Source organism: Microtus oregoni, unplaced genomic scaffold (assembly GCF_018167655.1).
Source record: "Microtus oregoni isolate MIOR12 unplaced genomic scaffold, Mior012 000031F_ref0000149, whole genome shotgun sequence".
Classification (NCBI taxonomy): Eukaryota; Metazoa; Chordata; class Mammalia; order Rodentia; family Cricetidae; genus Microtus; species Microtus oregoni.
This window is the reverse complement of record NW_024543090.1, coordinates 22,733,341-22,752,425: the sequence shown is the minus strand read 5'-3', so window position 1 is coordinate 22,752,425 and position 19,085 is coordinate 22,733,341. Positions and strand designations below refer to the sequence as shown.

At 45.7% G+C, this 19,085-nt stretch overlaps 1 protein-coding gene across 13 annotated transcripts in view; it reads left to right on the top strand.

Moving 5' to 3' along the window:
- Ppip5k1 (diphosphoinositol pentakisphosphate kinase 1) overlaps positions 1 to 19,063 on the top strand; it is a 50,668-nt gene extending 31,605 nt beyond the window's left edge. For 7 of the 13 annotated variants that reach the window (XM_041678759.1, XM_041678765.1, XM_041678760.1 and 4 more), the window contains 4 exons: positions 526 to 708; positions 2,106 to 2,243; positions 10,680 to 10,790; positions 16,684 to 19,063. In XM_041678759.1, the coding sequence (XP_041534693.1) occupies positions 526 to 708; positions 2,106 to 2,243; positions 10,680 to 10,790; positions 16,684 to 17,567 (1,316 nt within the window). In that variant the 3' untranslated portion in view covers positions 17,568 to 19,063. The remainder of the gene's footprint in view (positions 1 to 525; positions 709 to 2,105; positions 2,244 to 10,679; positions 10,791 to 16,683) is intronic. The other 6 variants (XM_041678767.1, XM_041678766.1, XM_041678769.1 and 3 more) reach the window with 1 other exon arrangement.
- The last annotated feature ends 22 nt before the right edge of the window (positions 19,064 to 19,085 follow it).

Below are 19,085 nucleotides of genomic sequence, written 5' to 3'. Positions count from 1 at the left end.
ACCTGGCACCAGTCCTGTCTGTGGCTATCTTAGAATCTGCATAACAGCAGGCCTTAGCCTTCTGGAATGCTTCAGTTTTGAAGTTATCTTGACATCTAATATTTTGACTTTCTTCTCTAAGTGACATTGAATCTCTTCATCTCTGTCCCAATGTCATAAATCCATTTGTCTGAGAAGTAGGCCCTAGGGTTTGTCTAAGCCAGATCACAGACGCTGAGCTCTAGTCAAGGCTGCAGAGTTAGCAGCTCACTAGTATCCAGAATGCCGTACTGGTCAAGGGAGAAGGGGAGGGCCTAGGCTCTCATTCATGGCTTCTTTGAGTCTCACTGTGTAGTGTCAGTACTCTTCTTCCAAGTAAGGGATGGCCAGTCTCTCTGACCATCTCTCCTTCTTCCTTAGCTTACCTCAGGTCTAAGTGGCCCCCACCCCCAGGAACGCTGTGCCAGTCAGCGCCCCCTCATTGTCTCTCCTTCTTTTCTTTCTTTATCTTTGTGCTTCCTATGGTGGTCCCTCTGTCCCCTCCAGAGCTGCTGGATGACCAGCACCCTGTGGTCCGGCTGCTGCGCACTTTGTCCTCTGACTGCCCAAGGGGCTGCCCAGTTTCCTTGGACGCCACGCTGGCGCATCACCTGCGCCAGTGCTCCTACCACCTGCGCCTCTTCCGGAACTGGCTGCGCTCAGGCCAGGATGACCCCGAGTGCCTCTACGGTACCCCTGCCGCAGGCTGGCTGCTGCCACTCCCCTGGCTGGGACTCATTGCTTTGCTTACTGCATTTCCGGCTGGAGAGCCTATCTAGTCTCTGAGGTTATGTGACTTGCATTAGTTGCTTGATTGGGATTGGGGCCAGGCTGCCTGGTAGCTGTAGCGTTGGCTGCTCATCCCCCTTCTAGTCTCCTTTCTTACTTCCCCCTAACGTTACCCCTTCTGTTCAGCGTAGGCATAATCTCTTGCAGTGGAATCTGGTGGTTTTTGTTTGTTTTTAATGTTTTCTTATTGCTCTAATCTTCTACTACTATCCTTTTCAAATTCAAATGTTTTTCTAACCACTCTGATGAGCTAGAGACTCCTCTGCCCTCCTGCCACTAGATTGTAAGAGGAAGCCAAGGCACAGGGTCATCAACTAAATATCAAGACAAACAAAGCTGGAGGTTAGAAGATGGTCAGGTATGGTCAGTTTGAGCTGGTGAAGAGGAGGCTCAGTCTTTTGTAGATGGTTCTCCCTCCCTGTTCTTAGTTCCTTTCAGGAGAAGCAGCATTGGAACAAGTGGGGACTGAGAGTGTTTAGGACATGTTCTTGATTCTTCAGCGGGAGCATGTTCCCCGTTAATAGTCCTAGGAGTAGGGTTATTCACTGATGTTTACCTTTGGCCCTACTAAGATTATAGACCTGTATTACATGGTATTTTTCTCAGGGGTGGGGCTTGTCTCATTTTCCTGGTGGAATAGAGAAAACCTAGCAAGCCCAGGATGTTACTGCTAGAGCACAAGGAAAAAGCTTTGATGTGATGGAAATGACCAAGAAAGAACTTCCATTCCCCACCCTGTTCATGCATGTGGTTTCCCTCAGCTGAGCTTCATGTACTGCATGCTCTCCAGTTTGCATCCCAGTATTCTAGCCCTTCTACCCACATCCTAAATTTGCATGAACCCCTCCTCCAATTCCATGCCCTTCTCCTTAATCTGTTTTTTTTTCTTCATGATACCTGAAATCTGCTGTTCCTTCCAAGCTCCATGACCCGCTGCCTCATGTTAGACATGCGATTTCAACCCCTTGCCCCTTGATCCCCATTTTATTTCCCCCAGAAAGTGCAAGAGCAGCGTTAGTGCTCTCATTAGTCCATGGACGCTGTGTGCTCTTCATAGGTGAAGGTGATTTGATCACTTGGAGGCTTAACAGGTAGACATTTTAGGGAAAATTGGAGATGAGATAAATAGACTTCCTGAAGGGCTCTAAAGAGTTCCTTCTCCTGGGAATCTTGGATGCCCCATACTCCAAAAGCCACAGACGCTCCTGATGGCTCTCAGGGACTCTCCACCCTTCCTTGGCCACTTGGAGTATATCTGCTGAGAATAACACTGGCTTTGTTCATCTCTTCTCCAACAGGATTTGAAGGGTGCTCCATGGTCCCTACCATCTACCCCCTGGAAACACTACACAATGCCCTTTCCCTGCGTCAAGTGAGTGAGTTCTTGACTAAAGTCTGCCAGCACCACACTGATGCCCATGCACAGGCATCTGCAGGTATGGGAAGTACTGTTTGAGTCTCTAGCTTTACCACACCTATAGTCTGTAGAATAGGAGAAAATACTGAATTTAAAATGGAGGGAGAATGGTTGAGCAGTTAAGATGACTAGAGAGCTCTTTTTGCAGTAACCACATCAAGTGGTTCACAGTCACAGTAACTCCCGCTCCAGGGAATCTGACATGCACTTCTGGTCTCCATGGGCACTGAAACACATCTGCACATAAATGCACATAAATAAAGACAAAGTAAAATCAATTTAAAAGTTAGGAAGTTGGGGATTTAAACCAGTGATAGAGCACTTGCCTAGCAAACCCGAAGCCCCGTGATCTTGCCTCAGCACCAGAAATGAGAAAGAGTTGGAAAGACATGCCAATGAGTAAAGTACTTGTGTAGTAAGTATAAGGTCCTGTGTTTGATCCCCAGAACAACCCATATTTTAAAACACTGAGCCAACCTGGTGGTGCACTCCTTTAATCCCAGCACACAGGAGGCAGAGGCAGGCAGATCTCTGAGTTCGAGGCCAGCCTGATCTACAGAGCAAGTTTCAGGACAGCTAGAGCTACACAGAAAAACCCTGTCTCAAAAAGCCAACTGCTAGGCTGGAGAGATGGCTCAGCAGTTAAGAGTAGCGGCTGCTCTTCCGGAGGTCCTAAATTCAATTCCCAGTAATGATATGGTGGCTCACACCAACCATGGTGAGATCTGGTGCCCTCTTCTGGCATGTAGGCAGACATACAGGCAGAATACTGTATATATAATAAATAATTAAAAAAAAATCAACTGCTTTTACGGAGGAGCAAAGTCAATGCCAACATCCATGTGTAATGACTCACAACTACCTGTAACTCCAGCTGCTTGGAATCTAACACCCTCTTTTTCCTCTGTGAGCACCAGCACTCCTGCATATGACCAGTCCGCAGTCACACACACACACACACACACACACACACACACACACACACAGAGACAATTTAAAAATAAAATGAGGGCCTGGAGAAATGGCTTAGTGGTTAAGACAGTTGCTGCTCTTGCATGAGACCCAGGTTCCCAGCACCTACATCAGACATCTCACAGCTTCCTTTAATCCAGCGCCATGGGCTCCCCTGTGGCCTCCCCAAGCTATCTCATGCACGTGGTGGACTTAGAGATAAGCAGGTACACATTTCTCTGAGTAGATCTGTCTGTCCTGAAACTCATTCTGTAGACCAGGCTTGCCTCAAACTCAGAGATCCTCTGCCTTTGCCCCCCGTGTGCTGAGATTAAAGGTGTGTGCCACTACTTCCTGGTGACATATTTTTTTAATATTTATTTATTTATTATGTATACAATATTCTGTCTGTATGCCTAAAGGCCAGAAGAGGGCGCCAGACCTCTTTACAGATGGTTGTGAGCCATGGTTGTGGTTGCTGGGAATTGAGCTCAGGACCTTTGGAAGAGCAGGCAATGCTCTTAACCACTGAGCCATCTCTCCAGTCCCCTGGTGACATATTTTTAATGAAAAAAATAATAATAAATCTCTTTTGTTTGTTTTGGTTTTTTGAGACAGAGTTTCTTTGTAGCTTTGGAACCTGTCTTGGAACTCATTCTGTAGACCAGGCTGGCCTCAAACTCACAGAGATCTGCCTGCTTCTGCCTCCCAAGTACTGGGATTAAAAGTGTGCACAACCACTGCCTGCAAAAAAAAAAATAATAATAAATCTTAAGAATATGCTGGGTGCTGGTGTCATACTTACAGACCCAGCATAAGGTAGGCAGATACACACGTATCCTAGAGGCTCTGAGCCAGCCAACCAGCCTACTTAGCTGGTTCCAAGCCAGTGAAGGAAACTGTCTCAAAGAAAAACAGCGGAGGTGCTGATGGTGCCTACAGAAGGACACTCAAGGTTGTCTTCTGACTTCAGTACGCGCGCACACATACACATGCATTCACACCTACATAAAGACATGTATGTATACACATTCACACTCACACACATGGATTGTTAGGAAGCCAAGGGACATTGACTCAAGTTGAAGAACACAGGGCTCTCAGCCGTAGGGGTTGCATAGCCACTTGGCTTTTAGAACTTCAGCTATTGGGGCTGGAGAGATGGCTTGAGGGGAGGAGGGTTTAAGAGCACTGGCTCCTCTTATAGAGGACTTGGGTTCAATTCCCAGGATCTACATGGCAGCTCATAAATGCCTGTAACTACAGTTCCAGGGAATCCAACATTCTGACACAAACATGAATGCAGACAAAACACCAATGCACATAAAATAAAATTAAATAAAATCTTAAAAAAAAACTTCAGGGCTGGCGAGATGGCTCAGCGGTTAAGAGCATTGTCTGCTCTTCCAAAGGTCCTGAGTTCAATTCCCAGCAACCACATGGTGGCTCACAACCATCTGTAATGAGATCTGGTGCCCTCTTCTGGCCTGCAGGCATATATGCAGGCAGAATATTGTATACTAAATAAATAAATATTAAAAAAAAAAAAAACTTCAGCTAGCAAAATGGGCAGAAATTTCATCGTCTGTTTTCTTGTGTAAGCTGTGGCATTATCTTGCCATCGATTGCTTTCTGTTTCCATAAACACCATGGCTACAGGAACTGGTGGAGAAAGGGTTTATTTCATGTTACATCATGAAAGGGGTCAGGGTGGGACCTCAAGGCTGGAACCCGGAGGCAGGAACGGAAGCAGAGACCATGGATTATTGGTTTGTTCTCTGGGTTCACATTTATTTATTTAGATTTATTTATATTATGATTATTTGCCTGCATGTCAAACCTTTGGAACTGGAGTCACAGATGGTTGTGAGTATGGATGCGGAGAACAGAACCCAAGTCCTCTGCAAGAGCACCAAGTGTGTTTTAACACTGAGTCTCTTTCCTTCCCTTAGATATCCTTCTTATCCCTCCTAGGGCTACCTGCCTGGAGGTGATACTGCCCATGTGAGCTGGGCCCTCCCACATCAATCATTAATCAAGAAAATGCCCCATAGCTGGGCGATGGTGGCGCACACCTTTAATCCCAGCACTTGGGAGGTAGAGGCAGGCGGATCTCTGTGAGTTTGAGACCAGCCTGGTCTACAAGAGCTAGTTCCAGGACAGGCTCCAAAGCCACAGAGAAACCCTGTCTCGAAAAACCAAAAAAAAGAAAAAGAAAAGAAAATGCCCCACAGTCTTCCTTCAGGCCAATCTAATGGAAACATTTTCTCAGTTGAGGGTCCCTCTTCCCAAATGGCCCAGCTCTGTCATATCAACAAAAACAACCAAACAGCCCCAGAGCCACTCATGAGGCCTTTCTTCTTAATAAGGCAGTTAACTTGCAGTGTACTGAAGCTCAAGATCCAGGTGGGCTCATGGCTGCCATGAGGTTCTGTTTGAGTCTATAAGTTTGCCATTGAAAACAGTCTGCATTTTAAGAAAGACCCTGTGATCCTGGAGAGAGAGAGCTTTGAGAGCACTTACCATCTGGTAACTCTTTTTATTTTTATCTTATGAGTTAGGGGAAGGTCTGTGTGTGCCATGGCAGGCATGTCAAGGTCAAAGGATAACCTGCAGGAGTTGGTTCTTTCATTTGATCTCATAGAGATCAAACCCTGATTGTCAGGTTTGGCAGCAAGTGTATCTACCCACTGAACCTTCTCGCCCACCCCCGCTTGATACTTCTTGAAATATAAAAGCCAAATTCATCATTTCCCAGCTCTTCACTGAAAACAAAAAATCTGCTTATAAAGCTTAGTGTTGGAGTTGAATCATCCTTCTTTCCCCCCTTCCTTTTTAAAGTGTGTGTCTGCCATCCAGCAGCATTTCTAGAGAGAACAGTATGCAGACGGCATCCAGCAGCGTTTGTAGAGAGAACAGTATGCAGATGGCACCAAGTTTTCCCCTTTGTTTACATCTGGAGGCAGAAGAGCTCCTGCAGCTACATGGTGAGCTGTATGAGGGGAGAGTTGCAGCCACTGCAGAGGAAGAATGTGTTTCATATAACTTTTTAATGGAGAACAGGTCAAGAGGATGATTTTTAAACTCATTTGGGCTTCATTTTAAATGCTTAAAAAAAGCAACAAACCAAAAAACAAAACAATGGAAACAAAAAACAAACTCAGCAACCGATTTCCTTTATTTGCTAGCGTCAGGGAGAAAGCCTGAGCCCACCCGGGTGTCAAGGCTCCATGATAGCAGGCTGGGGCTGGCCAGAGATGGACCACAGCCTGGGTCTCGGCCCTAAGATGTCACTCTCCCTAGTTTGTGTCAGCCGCAGATTGATGTTGATGGGAGATGTTTTTCTGAAGAGGCAGAACTGCTTAGCTGTTATTCTTCCATGAAACTTAAGTGTAGGAAAGTAAATAAAAGAATACTTTGTGAGAAAAAGAAAAACCATGGTTGGGTAACCACAAAGACATAGAAATGACTTTTAGCAACATACAGCTGGGGCTGGCAAGATGGCTTAGCAGGTTCTTGCTGTCAGGCCTGATGATGTGAGTTTGATCTCGGGACCTACTTGGTATGAGAGAACCAGCTCCCCTACGTTGTTCCTGACCTTCACCCACATGCTCTGGATTGTGTATGCATACATGTACACACACACACTAATACCTCAGCAGCTAAAAATGCTGGCTGCTCTTTCAGAGGACCTGGGTTTGAGTGACCAGCACCCACATGGCCACTCACAACCATCTGTAACTCCAGTTCCGGGGGTCTGAAGTCCTTTAAAAGTCTCTTTGGACACTAGGCATGTGCCTGGTGCACAGAATACATGTGGGCAAAATGCCAGTACACATACAATAAATTTAAAAATTTAATTTGATATCAGCCTCTGACCTCCACACGAGTGCACATACACAAATATACGTTTATACTTACTGTGTACACACACATACAAAATCCTGAGGAAAAAAAAAGAATATCACTTCTTCCCAAGGTGATTTATAAGTTTAATATGATCCAATAAAATTATAAATCAATTCTATAGTTTTTATTGAAAAATTAGGAAGAAACTAAGTTGTAAAGGAAAAGCAAAACAAAGCCAGAGACTAGAGATGTAGTCCCTTAGTACAGTGCTTTCCTGGCAGGCATGAAGTCCTAGGTTTGATCTCTAGGGCTGCATAAAACTTAGCATGGTGATTGCCCTAGTTAGGGTTACCATTGCTGGGATGAAGCACCACGACCAGGTAAACTGGGGGGAAAGGGTCTATTTTGGCTTGAAGTCAGGGCAGGAACTCAAAATGAAACTGGAGGCAGGAGCTGATGCACAGGCCATGGAGAGGTGCTGCTTACTGGTTCGTTCCTCATTTGTTCAGCCTTCTTTTTTATAGAACCCAGTACCATGAGGCCAGGGGAGGCTCCACCCACAATGGACTGGTCACTCCCCCAATCACTAATTAAGAAAATGCCCTACAGGCTTGCCTGCAACCCAGTCTTATGGAGGCATTTTTCTCAACTGGAGTTCCCATGTCTCAGATGACTTTAGCCTATGTCAAGTTGACATAAAACTAGCCAGCACAATGATACACTCTTGTAATCTTAGTTCTTGGGCAATTGAAACAGGAGGATTACTACAAGTTCAGAGCCAGCTTGGACTACACAGTTCAGGGCCACACGGGACCACAGAATGAGTGAAACACTACCACAGATGAACAAACAAAAAGAATGTAGTATTGGTACATGAATTAGTAGGCTAAAGAAACAAAATTGAGGGGCCGGAGAGATGGCTCAGAAGAGCACTGGCTGCCCTTCCAAAGGTCCTGAGTTCAATTCCCAGCAACAACATGGTGTCTCATAACCATCTATAATGGGATCTGGTGGCCTCTTATGGCCTGGAGGAATACATGCAGGCAGAACATTGTATGTGTAATAAATAATTAAGCCTTTGAAAAAAAGAAACAAAACTGAAAATCTATAAATTAATGAAATTGACATTTCAAAATACTGAGTAAAAGATAATATCTTTTAATAAATAAAATAGGTCAGGGCTGGAGAGATGGCTCAGTGGTTAAGAGCATTGCCTGCTCTTCCAAAGGTCCTGAGTTCAATTCCCGGCAACCACATGATGGCTCACAACCATCTGTAATGAGGTCTGGTGCCCTCTTCTGGCCTGCAGACATACACAAGACAGAATATTGTATATATAATAAATAAATAAATAAATAAATATTTAAAAAAAATAAAATAGGTCAAAGTGACAGAAATTAGAATCAATTCCAGACTTCACATCTGCCAGGATAAACTCCATATGGATGAAATACTTAAGCTCCCCCCACAAAAAAAATTATTTATTTATTTAGTTAGTTAGTTTTTCAAGACAGGGTTTCTCTGTGTAACAGCCCTGGCTGTTCTGGAACTCGCTCTGTAGACCAGGCTGGCTTCAAACTCACAGAGATCTGCCTGCCTCTGCCTCCCGAGTGCTGAGATTAAAGTTGTGCACCACCACCCCAAGCTTATTTTCTTTCTTTCATCTTTCTTTCTTTCTTTCTTTCTTTTTTTCTTTCTTTTAATTTTCTAAGTGCAAAAATTAAAGGTTGTTCCTCAGAAACATCTGTAGGTTTATCTACACACACACACACACACACACACACACACGCCCACACGCCCACACACACACATGCACAGCAAAAACTGTTGGAATAATTTTTTTCAGTACTCCATAAAATAGTCAAAGGCTCATGGGCAACAGGGAAGGGCTGCATTAAGTTAGAGGTAACCTGGAGACTGGGCTATAGCTAAATTATAAAGCACACGTTTAACATGTGGGTTCCTAACAGCACACACAGAACTAATTGTTAATTAAAAAATTAAATGATAACCTAGAATGGATGAAAAGGGCTACAGCTCTTTCGTTGTTTTTGCTCACCCTCCACCCCGTAGTTTGGTTGTAGTTTGTTTCTTGTTGTTTTAGTTATGTGTGGGTTGGGGTGTTCTACGTGTCAGATCCCCTGAAGTTGGCGCTGCAGCTGGTTGTGAGCCACCTGATGTCGGTACTAAGAATAGACCTTGGGTCATCTGGGAGAGCAGCGAGAGCTCTTAGTTGCCAGGCCATCTCTTCAGCCCCTGGCGGTAATGTTAAAGAAGACAGCCCATGCGTGCTGTCCATGTGGGACCATTGTTTCTGATTCCAAAGAGACACAGAAAGCAGATCTTAGTCTCAAAGGAAAAGACAAAGAAGGGAATAAAACATACTTAGAAAAGTAATAAACAAAACCTTTTCAAATTTAATAAAAGACTTGTATTTTTATTTTCAAATAGTCCAGCCAGTTCCTACAGGTTATGTGCAAAGTGACCCACACTGAGGCAATAATATTCAGACTGTCAGAAGACAGAGACACAGAAAATGTTTGTTTTAAGATAGGCACTCTGTGGTCCTAGCTCTCCTGGAATTCACAGAAATCCTCCTGTCTCTGTCTCCTATAAAGACATGTGTCATGGGGCTGGAGCGATGGCTCAGAGGTTAAGAGCACTGGCTGCTCTTCCAGAGGTCCTGAGTTCAATTCCCAGCAACTACATGGTGGCTCACAACCATCTGTAATGAGATCTGGTGCCCTCTTCTGGCCTGCAAGCATACATGGAAGGAATGTTATATAAAAAAAAAAAAATGACATGTGCCACCACACCTAGCAGAAGACAGAACATTTTGGAAGCAGCAAGAAAGAATCAAGTTATATTTATCTATTTGGGGCATGAGGCACATGCATGCAGAAGGCAGAGGACAGCTTGCAGGAGTCAGTTCTTTCCCTTCACCATGTGGTTCCTGGGGATCCAACCCAGGTCATCAGGCCTGGCAGCAGGCACCTGAACCCTCGGAGTTATCATCTGCTTTGTAGAAAATACATTTGATACCATATTTTCTTTCTTTTTTTCTTTTTTCTTTTTCTTTTTTTTTTTTTTTTTTTTTTGGTTTTTCGAGACAGGGTTTCTCTGTGGTTTTTTTTGGAGTCTGTCCTGGAACTAGCTCTTGTAGACCAGGCTGGCCTCGAACTCACAGAGATCCGCCTGCCTCTGCCTCCCGAGTGCTGGGATTAAAGGCGTGCGCCACCACCGCCCGGCTCATATTTTCTTTCATGTAGAATAGAAAACTGTGTATGTGGTTGTGACATGAATGCAGAGGGGTGTTTTGTTTTTTTTTTTTTTTTTGTTGGAAAGTAGAAGGTTGAGGTTGAGGAACAGGATAGAAGTAATGGGGTGCGGATAAATGTGAGCAAAGTTTGATAATGCACATGAAAATGTCACAATTAAGCCCATTATTCTGTATACAAACAAATGAATAGTTGTACATTTGAAAGAATCATAATGTAAAGTTTAAAAATGACACTGGTTTGGGTCAAGATTTCTAGGGTATGTCTCTTCTCAGCCAGAGGGAGGTGAAGTGACCCCGACCCAGGTGAGAGCCCTTGATGCCTGGATGCTTTGCCCTGTGCCTTTCTTCATGCGTCTCTCCCCTCCACCTATACAGCCCTCTTTGACTCTTTGCACAACCCGGCCTCAGATAGCCCGTTTTCCCCACCCCGGACTCTTCACTCGCCACCACTGCAACTCCGGCATCGCTCTGAAAAGCCACCTTGGTGTAAGTAAACCTTTCTAGTTGCCTAATTTAAAACCCAGAGGGATGGAGGGATGGGTAGATAAGAGACCTATCCCATTAGAGTTAGGAAGGTGAGGGTTGGAAGCCTAGGAATGGGGTGAAGAGGTGTCTCAGTGGTTGTAGCAGTCAGGAGCATGTGATGCTTCCAAAGGACCCAGCACTCCCATCAGGTGACTCACAACTGCCTGTAACTTCAGCCCCGAGGGAACCTGACACCTCTGGCTTTTGCAGACACCTGTACATTCACGTGCGCGTACACACACACACACACACACACACACACACACACACACTTAAAAATACCAAAACTAGATCTTTAAAAAAGAGACCATGAATGGCTGGGACTTGTTACTGTGGTTCACTGAGGAGGCAGAGGTAGGATTATGAGTTTTAGGCCAGCTTGAGCTATATATTAAGCTCAAGACCAGCCTGGGCTGCATAGCAAGAAAAAAAAAAAACTAGCTGGGCAGTAGTAGCAATTGCCATTAATCCCAGCACTTGGGAGTCAGAGGCAGGTGGATCTCTGTGAGTTCAAGGTTAGCCTGGTCTACAGATCGAGTTCCAGGATAGCCAAAGCTACACAGTGAAATGCTGTCTCTAAAAAACAAAACAATACAAATATAGGAAAGACCATTCTGGGAAGCAGTTGCCTGTGCTATTTCCCTGTTCACCTCTGTCCTCCAGCCCCACTGAACAGTGAGCCAAAGGACCTTTTACACTAAAGGGTAGAGACTCTCCACCTGACTACTCTGGTCTCCTCACAGCATTCCTTACTGATACTGACTAGGAGACAACTTAAATAGATAGAAATAGATAGAAAAGCTAAAAGCCAGAAACACGAGTCTCACGTAGACTTGGCACATGCTCTAAGCCCAGTACATGGAGGCAGAGACTGAAGATCTGAGGCCAGAAAAGGACTACATGGAGCAAGATTGTCCCAAAGCACAAAACCAAAAAACAAGCAGAAGAAACCAACAAGAGCCTGCTGCTCCAGTGACCCTCCTGGGTCCTGCTCTCACACGTCCCCTGTTGGGAGGGAGGGTCTTCTCCTCTGTCTTTGCTGTCTTTAGCCTGTCACTGTTTGTTCTTGGGGACAATATGAGCAGTGGACTCGAGGGAGACACCAGAGGGAGATACCAGAGGGAGACACCAGAGGGAGACACCAGAGGGAGACACCAGTGGGAGACACCAGAGGGAGACACCAGAGGGAGACACCAGAGGGAGACACCAGAGGGAGACACCAGAGGGAGACACCAGTGGGAGACACCAGAGGGAGACACCAGAGGGAGACACCAGAGGGAGACACCAGAGGGAGACACCAGTGGGAGACACCAGAGGGAGACACCAGTGGGAGACACCAGAGGGAGACATCAGAGGGAGACACCAGAGGGAGACACCAGAGGGAGACACCAGAGGGAGACATCAGAGGGAGACACCAGTGGGAGACACCAGAGGTAGACACCAGTGGGAGACACCAGAGGGAGACACCAGAGGGAGACACCAGAGGGAGACAGGCCCCAGGGAGGAACAGACCCTTTCCCTATCACCCTGCCTGCAGGAGTGACCGAGCCCACACCAGCCCTTCATGGACAGAGTGGAGTGGAGCTTTGCATGTCGGCACTGCGGCCAACAGTTACGGAACTGCTGCCTTCTGTTCTGGCATCTTGTGTGAGGAAAAACCTTTGTGCCCTGATGCCAAGAGTATGTCCTCAGATTTAAATCACTTTACCCTCACTGAGCCTCTTCTCTGTCTACTAGTGGTCAGACCACAGGCTGGACATTAAGGCTTCCTCTGTAACTGAGGAAAGCGCGGCTTGCTTCTCTTCTTTTCCTTCTTGTCTCCATCTAGTAGCAGACCTTCACTGGTAAACATTGTCCCTGAGGTGTCTTTAAAACCTTGTTGGGCCCAAACCATGTCCTTCCTCCTGTCCACCCTCCCCCATTCTCCCATTCTAAGCATGTCTTTTCTGTTTCTTTATAGCTTATATGGAATAGGAGGAGGTACTTAAACTCAGTGGCTGAGCCTGTTCCGGGTCAGCCTTGTCAACTTTACCAATTCTCTTTGGTACAATGTATTTAGCTGTCTTGTCTCCATCTAGTAGCAGACCTTCACTGGTAAACATTATCCCTGAGGTATCTTTAAAACCTTGTTGGAGCCGGGCACACACCTTTAATCCCAGCACTCGGGAGGCAGAGGCAGGCGGATCTCTGTGAGTTTGAGACCAGCCTGGTCTACAAGAGCTAGTTCCAGGACAGGCTCCAAAACCACAGAGAAACCCTGTCTCGAAAAACCAAAAAAAAAAAAAAAAAACACCTTGTTGGGCCCAAACCATGTCCTTCCTCCTGTCTACCCTCCCCCATTCCCCCAGTTTCCAGACTCAGTCATTGTTGATACTATGTGATTTAGTATATAGTTGAAATTCCATTGATAAATATGACACTTACAAAAGAGAAACTTTTCTTGCTTGAGGTCACACCTTCCTGTAAATGAATTGAAGACTTTAAGGTTCTCATTATTTTTACTAGTTCTCATTTTTCTAGATTTTGTTTTGAAACACTCTGTAGACTAGGCTGGCCTCAAACTCAGAGGTCTGCCTGCCTCTGTCTCCAGAGTGCTGGGATTAGAGGCATGCACCAACACTTCCTAGCTTTTCTAGATTAAAAAAAAAAATGTGTATGAGTATTTTGCTTACATGTATGCCTGGGGAGGTCAGCAGAGGGCATTGAATCCCCAGGAAATGGAGTTACGAACAGTTGTGAGCAAACACATGGGTGCTAGGAATTGAACTTAGGTCTTCTGGAAGAATAACCACTGAGCCATCTTTCCAGTCTGTTATTTTATTATTATTATTTTTAAAGACAGGATCTTACTATATACCTCTGTCTGGCCTGGAACTCAGCATGTTGGCCAGGCTGGCCTTGGTCTTGCAGCTGTCTTCCTGCCTCAGCTCCCAGGAGGTAGAGGGACAGGCATGCATCTCCGCGTCTGGCAGGACCTTCCCTGTCTTTATCAGTGCATGTGCATCCACTTCATTTGGGGTTCTCAAGAGGACTGAGGAAATGAGCTTTGATGTTTTCTTTGTGTAAAAGATGAAATCTTACAGCATTGTATGTCTGAAGACCTAGACAGTCTTTGTTTGTTCGTTTTTTGGGTTTTCAAGATAGGGTTTCTCTGTGTAATAGTTCTGCCTGTTCTGGAACTGTAAACCAGGCTGGCCTTGAACTCAGATCTCAGCCTGCCGCTGCCTCCCTTGCGCTAGGATTACCACACCTGACCTAGAAGGTTTTTTTTTTTTTAATTTATTTTTTTTATTTTTAATTTATTTTTGGGTTTTATTTTTTTCCTTTTTTTAATGAAGAATTTTTTTTTTTTTTTGATTTTTCGAGACAGGGTTTCTCCATAGCTTTTTTTGGTTCCTGTCCTGGAACTAGCTCTTGTAGACCAGGCTGGCCTCGAACTCACAGAGATCCGCCTGCTTCTGCCTCCCGAGTGCTGGGATTAAAGGCATGCGCCACCACCGCCCGGCTAATGAAGAATTTTTTAATAAAATCTTTTCTCATTTTACATAGCTATCCCCATTCCCACTCCCTCTGCTCCTGTCACCCTACCCTACCCCCACCTTTCATCAACTCCTCAGCAAGGGTAAGGCTTCCCATGGGGAGTCAGCAGAGTCTCCTCTTCACTTTGAGGCAAGACCAAGGCCCTCCCCCTATATCTAGGCTGGACAAGGTATCCCTCCAAAGAGAATGCACCCAGTGTGGTGGTTTCTCAAAAAATTGGGAATCAATTTACCTCAAGACCCAGCAGTACCACTCTTGGGCATATACCCAAAGAATGCACACTCATACCACAAATATTTATGCTCTACTGTGTTCATAGCAGCATTGTTTATAACAGCCAGAACCTGGAAACAACCTAGGTGCCCCTCAACTGAAGAATGAATAGGAAAATGTGATACATTTGCCCAAAGGAGAGCTACTCAGTGGTACAAAACAATGACATCATGAAATTTTCATTCAAATGGATGGATCTTGGATGGATCTAAAAAAAAACATCCTGAGTGAGGTAACCCAGACCCAGAAAGACAAACATGGTGTGAACTCATTCATAAGTGGATATTAGACATAAAGCAAAGAATAAGCAGCCTATAGTCCACGATCCCAGAGAAGCTGGGGAACAAGACCTAGAGGGTCTTAACCTTGGGTCCATGGGTGGTTTCTGTGAATGCATTGGATCATACGGAAAGATCAGCGTGAACAGTGGTATATATACCTTTTTCCTGGAAGATAATCCATGATTTCTACAAGAGCCTTAATGATTCTGACGGCCCTACCCAAAAAGGAAAGAAAAAAAAAAAGACAAGAATTGTCATTTGAGAACTCTGTTGTCGTCTTCCAAGTCTTCCATCTTTAGGCCAGCAACAACAACAACAAATCAGAGTTTTTCCTCACATACGGTCCCAGAACAGAAGGCAGCAGTTCCCGTAACTGTTGGCCGCAGTGCCGACATGCAAAGCTCCACTCTACTCTGTCCATGAAGGGCTGGTGTGGGCTCGGTCACTCCTGCAGGCAGGGTGATAGGGGAAGGGTCTGTTCCTCCCTGGGGCCTGTCTCCCACTGGTGTCTCCCTCGAGTCCACTGCTCATATTGTCCCCAAGAACAGTGACAGGCTAAAGACAGCAAAGACAGAGAAGGCCCTCCCTCCCATCAGGGGACGAGTGAGAGCAGGACCCAGGAGCAGCAGGCTCTCGCTGCTCTCTTTCCTGGCATCCTCATTTATAGGTTGCCTTTATTGTTTTCTAGCTTTACCAGAACTTGCCAGGTAGACCAGGCTGACCTTGAACTACAATCACAGGTGTGAGCTTCTCTCTCCTGCTTTAGAAAGTTTTTCTTTCTAAGGTGGTGTCGCACGCCTTTAATCCCAGCACGTGGGAGGCAGAGGCAGGCGGATCTCTGTGAGTTTGAGGCCAGCCTGGTCTACAAGAGCTAGTTCCAGGATAGGCACCAAAGCTACAGAGAAACCCTGTCTCGAAAAACCAAAAAAAAAAAAAAAAAACGTTTTTCTACATTCTCTTGCTTACTTATTTATTTCTTGGGATAGCTCTTGTTCCAGAAATACATTGGTTGCTTTAAAGAATGCTTCTTCTTTTGATCTTAATTGAAAGGCCAAGGAATGTATTCCTTTTTTTTTTTTTGATAGCTGTTCTCACGTAGCCCAGGCTGCCCTTTGATTTGTATAGCTGAGGATGACCTTGAACTTCTGACCCTCCTACCTACCAGGTGCTGAGATTATAGGTGGGCACCACCATTCCTGAGTTGTGCAGTGTTGCACACTGAACCCAGGGCACTACCACTGAGCCACACCCATAGTTCACTCAACTGGGAGTCTTTCAACAGAATAATATTGTCCTCATCTTCTCCCCTTCTTCCTACCCATATCTGTACACTAACCCTATAGAATAGAAACTGAGGAGGTGGAACCTGATAATCAGTATTTACGTATTCCCCACACTTCTGATGTGTAGCAGATATTGGGGACCATTGGGACAAAATGTTCACATACATCCAAAGTATGAAGGAGGAACCATAGACATATGGAGTTGGGATCAGAGAGTGTTTGTGAGAAGCCAGAGGAAGCAGGCCTTATTCTCCTGACTCATAGAGGAGCCTTAGCGTTATTCCTGTAGTCTCCATGAAGTTTGTGTGGCAGTTCCTGCGCAGAGCTAGCTCGTGTCTGCACATTTAGGAAGAATTCAGACCCCCTTCTCCAAAACATGAGCAGCAAAGCAGATGTGTTCTAGTATTTAATGTGCTCGCGTCAGCAGAGCCTCCTCTTCCAGCTCGTTTGACTTGACCTCTTAACTTTGCTTTATAGACAGCAGTGGTCCTTCCAGCACCGTGTCCAGTGCTGGCCCTTCCTCTCCTACTGCAGCGGATGGAAACTCACATTTTGGCTTCAGTGATCAGTCCTCTGTAAATACACATATGACTGAAGAAAGCCAAGGCCTTGGGCTGCTCCAGGAGTCTCCTGGAGACAGAACACAAGAATTCCCCGTAGAAAGACCCCAAGAGCTTGTGGAGCCCAATCAGCCTCCTCAGGAGTCACCTGTGGAAACCAGCCCTCTAGGAGGCCAGGATGTTGCTGAGGTCAGCCAGGTATGCCAGGAGGTCCCAGATGCCACCCAGACACGCTCTAACATCCTTGAAGAAGTCCCTGACATCAGCCAGCTGTTGCTAAAGAACCATGACACTGCCACCAGCACATGTCAGCCATGGCAGGCCAGCCAACTGTCTCACAAGGCTTATGAGGAAGTCAGCCAGCTTTGTCAAGACAACCCTGAGGAGTGTAACCAGCTGTGCCAGGAGGTCCCTGTGGAGCTGGGCAGGATGGCCCATGGAGGCCCTGTAAGCATTGGTAGCATGGTCCAGGAAACAGTTATGGATATTGGCAGGCCAACCCAAGAGATCCCTGAAGAGATCGGCCCGCCATGCCAGGAATTCTCTGTGGAGGTTGGCATACTGGCTCAGGAAGTCCCTGCCATCATCAAGTTGTCTCAAGACATTCCTGAGGCTGACAGACCATCCCAAGAGCTCACTGAGGAGGCTGGTCTGCAGGCTCAGGAGGTCTCTGAGGAGACTGATCAGGACTCCAGGGAGGATCTCCCCCAAGGCCAGGGTCCATTTAGTGATGTAAACACTGAAAGTCAGTCTCGGGCCCATGACCAGCACTCATCCCTTCCTCCAGCAACGTGTAATTAGTGGCTTTCCCACTGGTGTCGTCCTCCACCAGCCATCTGAGCCAGTAGCCTTTCTGTTGGCTGACACACCAGCCAGAGCAAGCCTGGGCTCACATCAGGGATGTCTGAGGAAGCAGGTCTTCTGGCATAAAACCTATGCCTAATGGGAGCTAATCTATGTTCAGAGCAGCTATTAGCTCTTCACTATCTGTGGGGTAGGAAATTGTAGATTGTTCAAGGAAATGCCACTTAACTGTTGATACTGTTGAGGGGACAGCAAATGTACAATAGAAGGCAAAAGGCTTTCTATTTGTTGAAGGAAGTATTCACAACTTCTTAAGGTACCCTCAGACCATATGTGCATTCAAGGAAGCTCTTGTCTTCACTGTCACAGGCAGGCCCAGGGCAGCTGCCCGAAATGTCTGCTGAATAGAGTTGCCTTCTCGCAAACATCTGTCATGGCCACTCATGGCTTAGAATGGGCTCATGGGTGTTTCTGTATAATTGCCAAGTGCTCCCTCTGCCCTAGTCCTGCTTCTCTGGACAGTGACTCCAGAGAAAAGTAGATACTAGATTGCCATGCTCTGGGAGATTTGGATCAATCTATGAAGCTAGGCCTCCTTTTGTTGTGAGGCTGTTGGGTTTAGAAGATGCTATAGTAGAGAGAATAAGTTCTATTTTAAGCAGTTAGCAGAGATCAATGATGTACAGACATGAGCAAAGATTTAATATATATATATATAAACATATATATTTCTGTAGTTTGCCAGGGACAGACTGGCCAAAGATCAAACACTCCAGGGTCCCCAAGACGTTTGTCCTTATATCATGTGTCTTAGGACCATATATGATTATGAAGCTTTTCCCAAAGATTTAGGGGTGGGAGTGGGCGTGGATAATGCAGTCATTGGAGTCAGGGGCCGGGACATAACGAGTGCTCAATAAATATGAGGTAATGAGAACACGGGTGGTGACGCCTTTGTTAACTCGATAATCAGTAGGTAAGCCAGTTGTGTCTGTGACTGAATCAATCAAAAACTATTGTAGTAGAGCAGGGATTGGCCTTAAAAATAGAGAAGTCTGGCATCTGAGTCGCTATAGGGTCAGTCTTCCTCCCCAAATGTTTTTAATGAGCAGAGTGCTGAGAAGTGTGACTGGAACAAGATTTGAGCTCTATGAAGTGGCAAAGGCCACTGCCTTCTCACCAGCTCCCGAGAAACATGCCCTAATGTCCCCTCCAGTGCCTTGGAGGGGAACTGACATGAAGAGGTGATGTCTGGTCTCTGCTCCATTGGCATCTTTACATTGGGAAAGCTCAGGACACTGGGAGGACTAGAATGTCCCTTTTCCATATATACATTTATAACCTGACCACTCATGACATACCCAAGACTATAGAGAGGGGTGGGGGTAGACATAAAAGGCTCAGAGTTTTCTGGGGAAATACAGTGATTGTTTTTGACTCCATAGAATGCAGATCCCATTCCCTAAACCAAATGTATATGCCCACATTTTTAAGCCATTTTCAGATTGTTTGGTG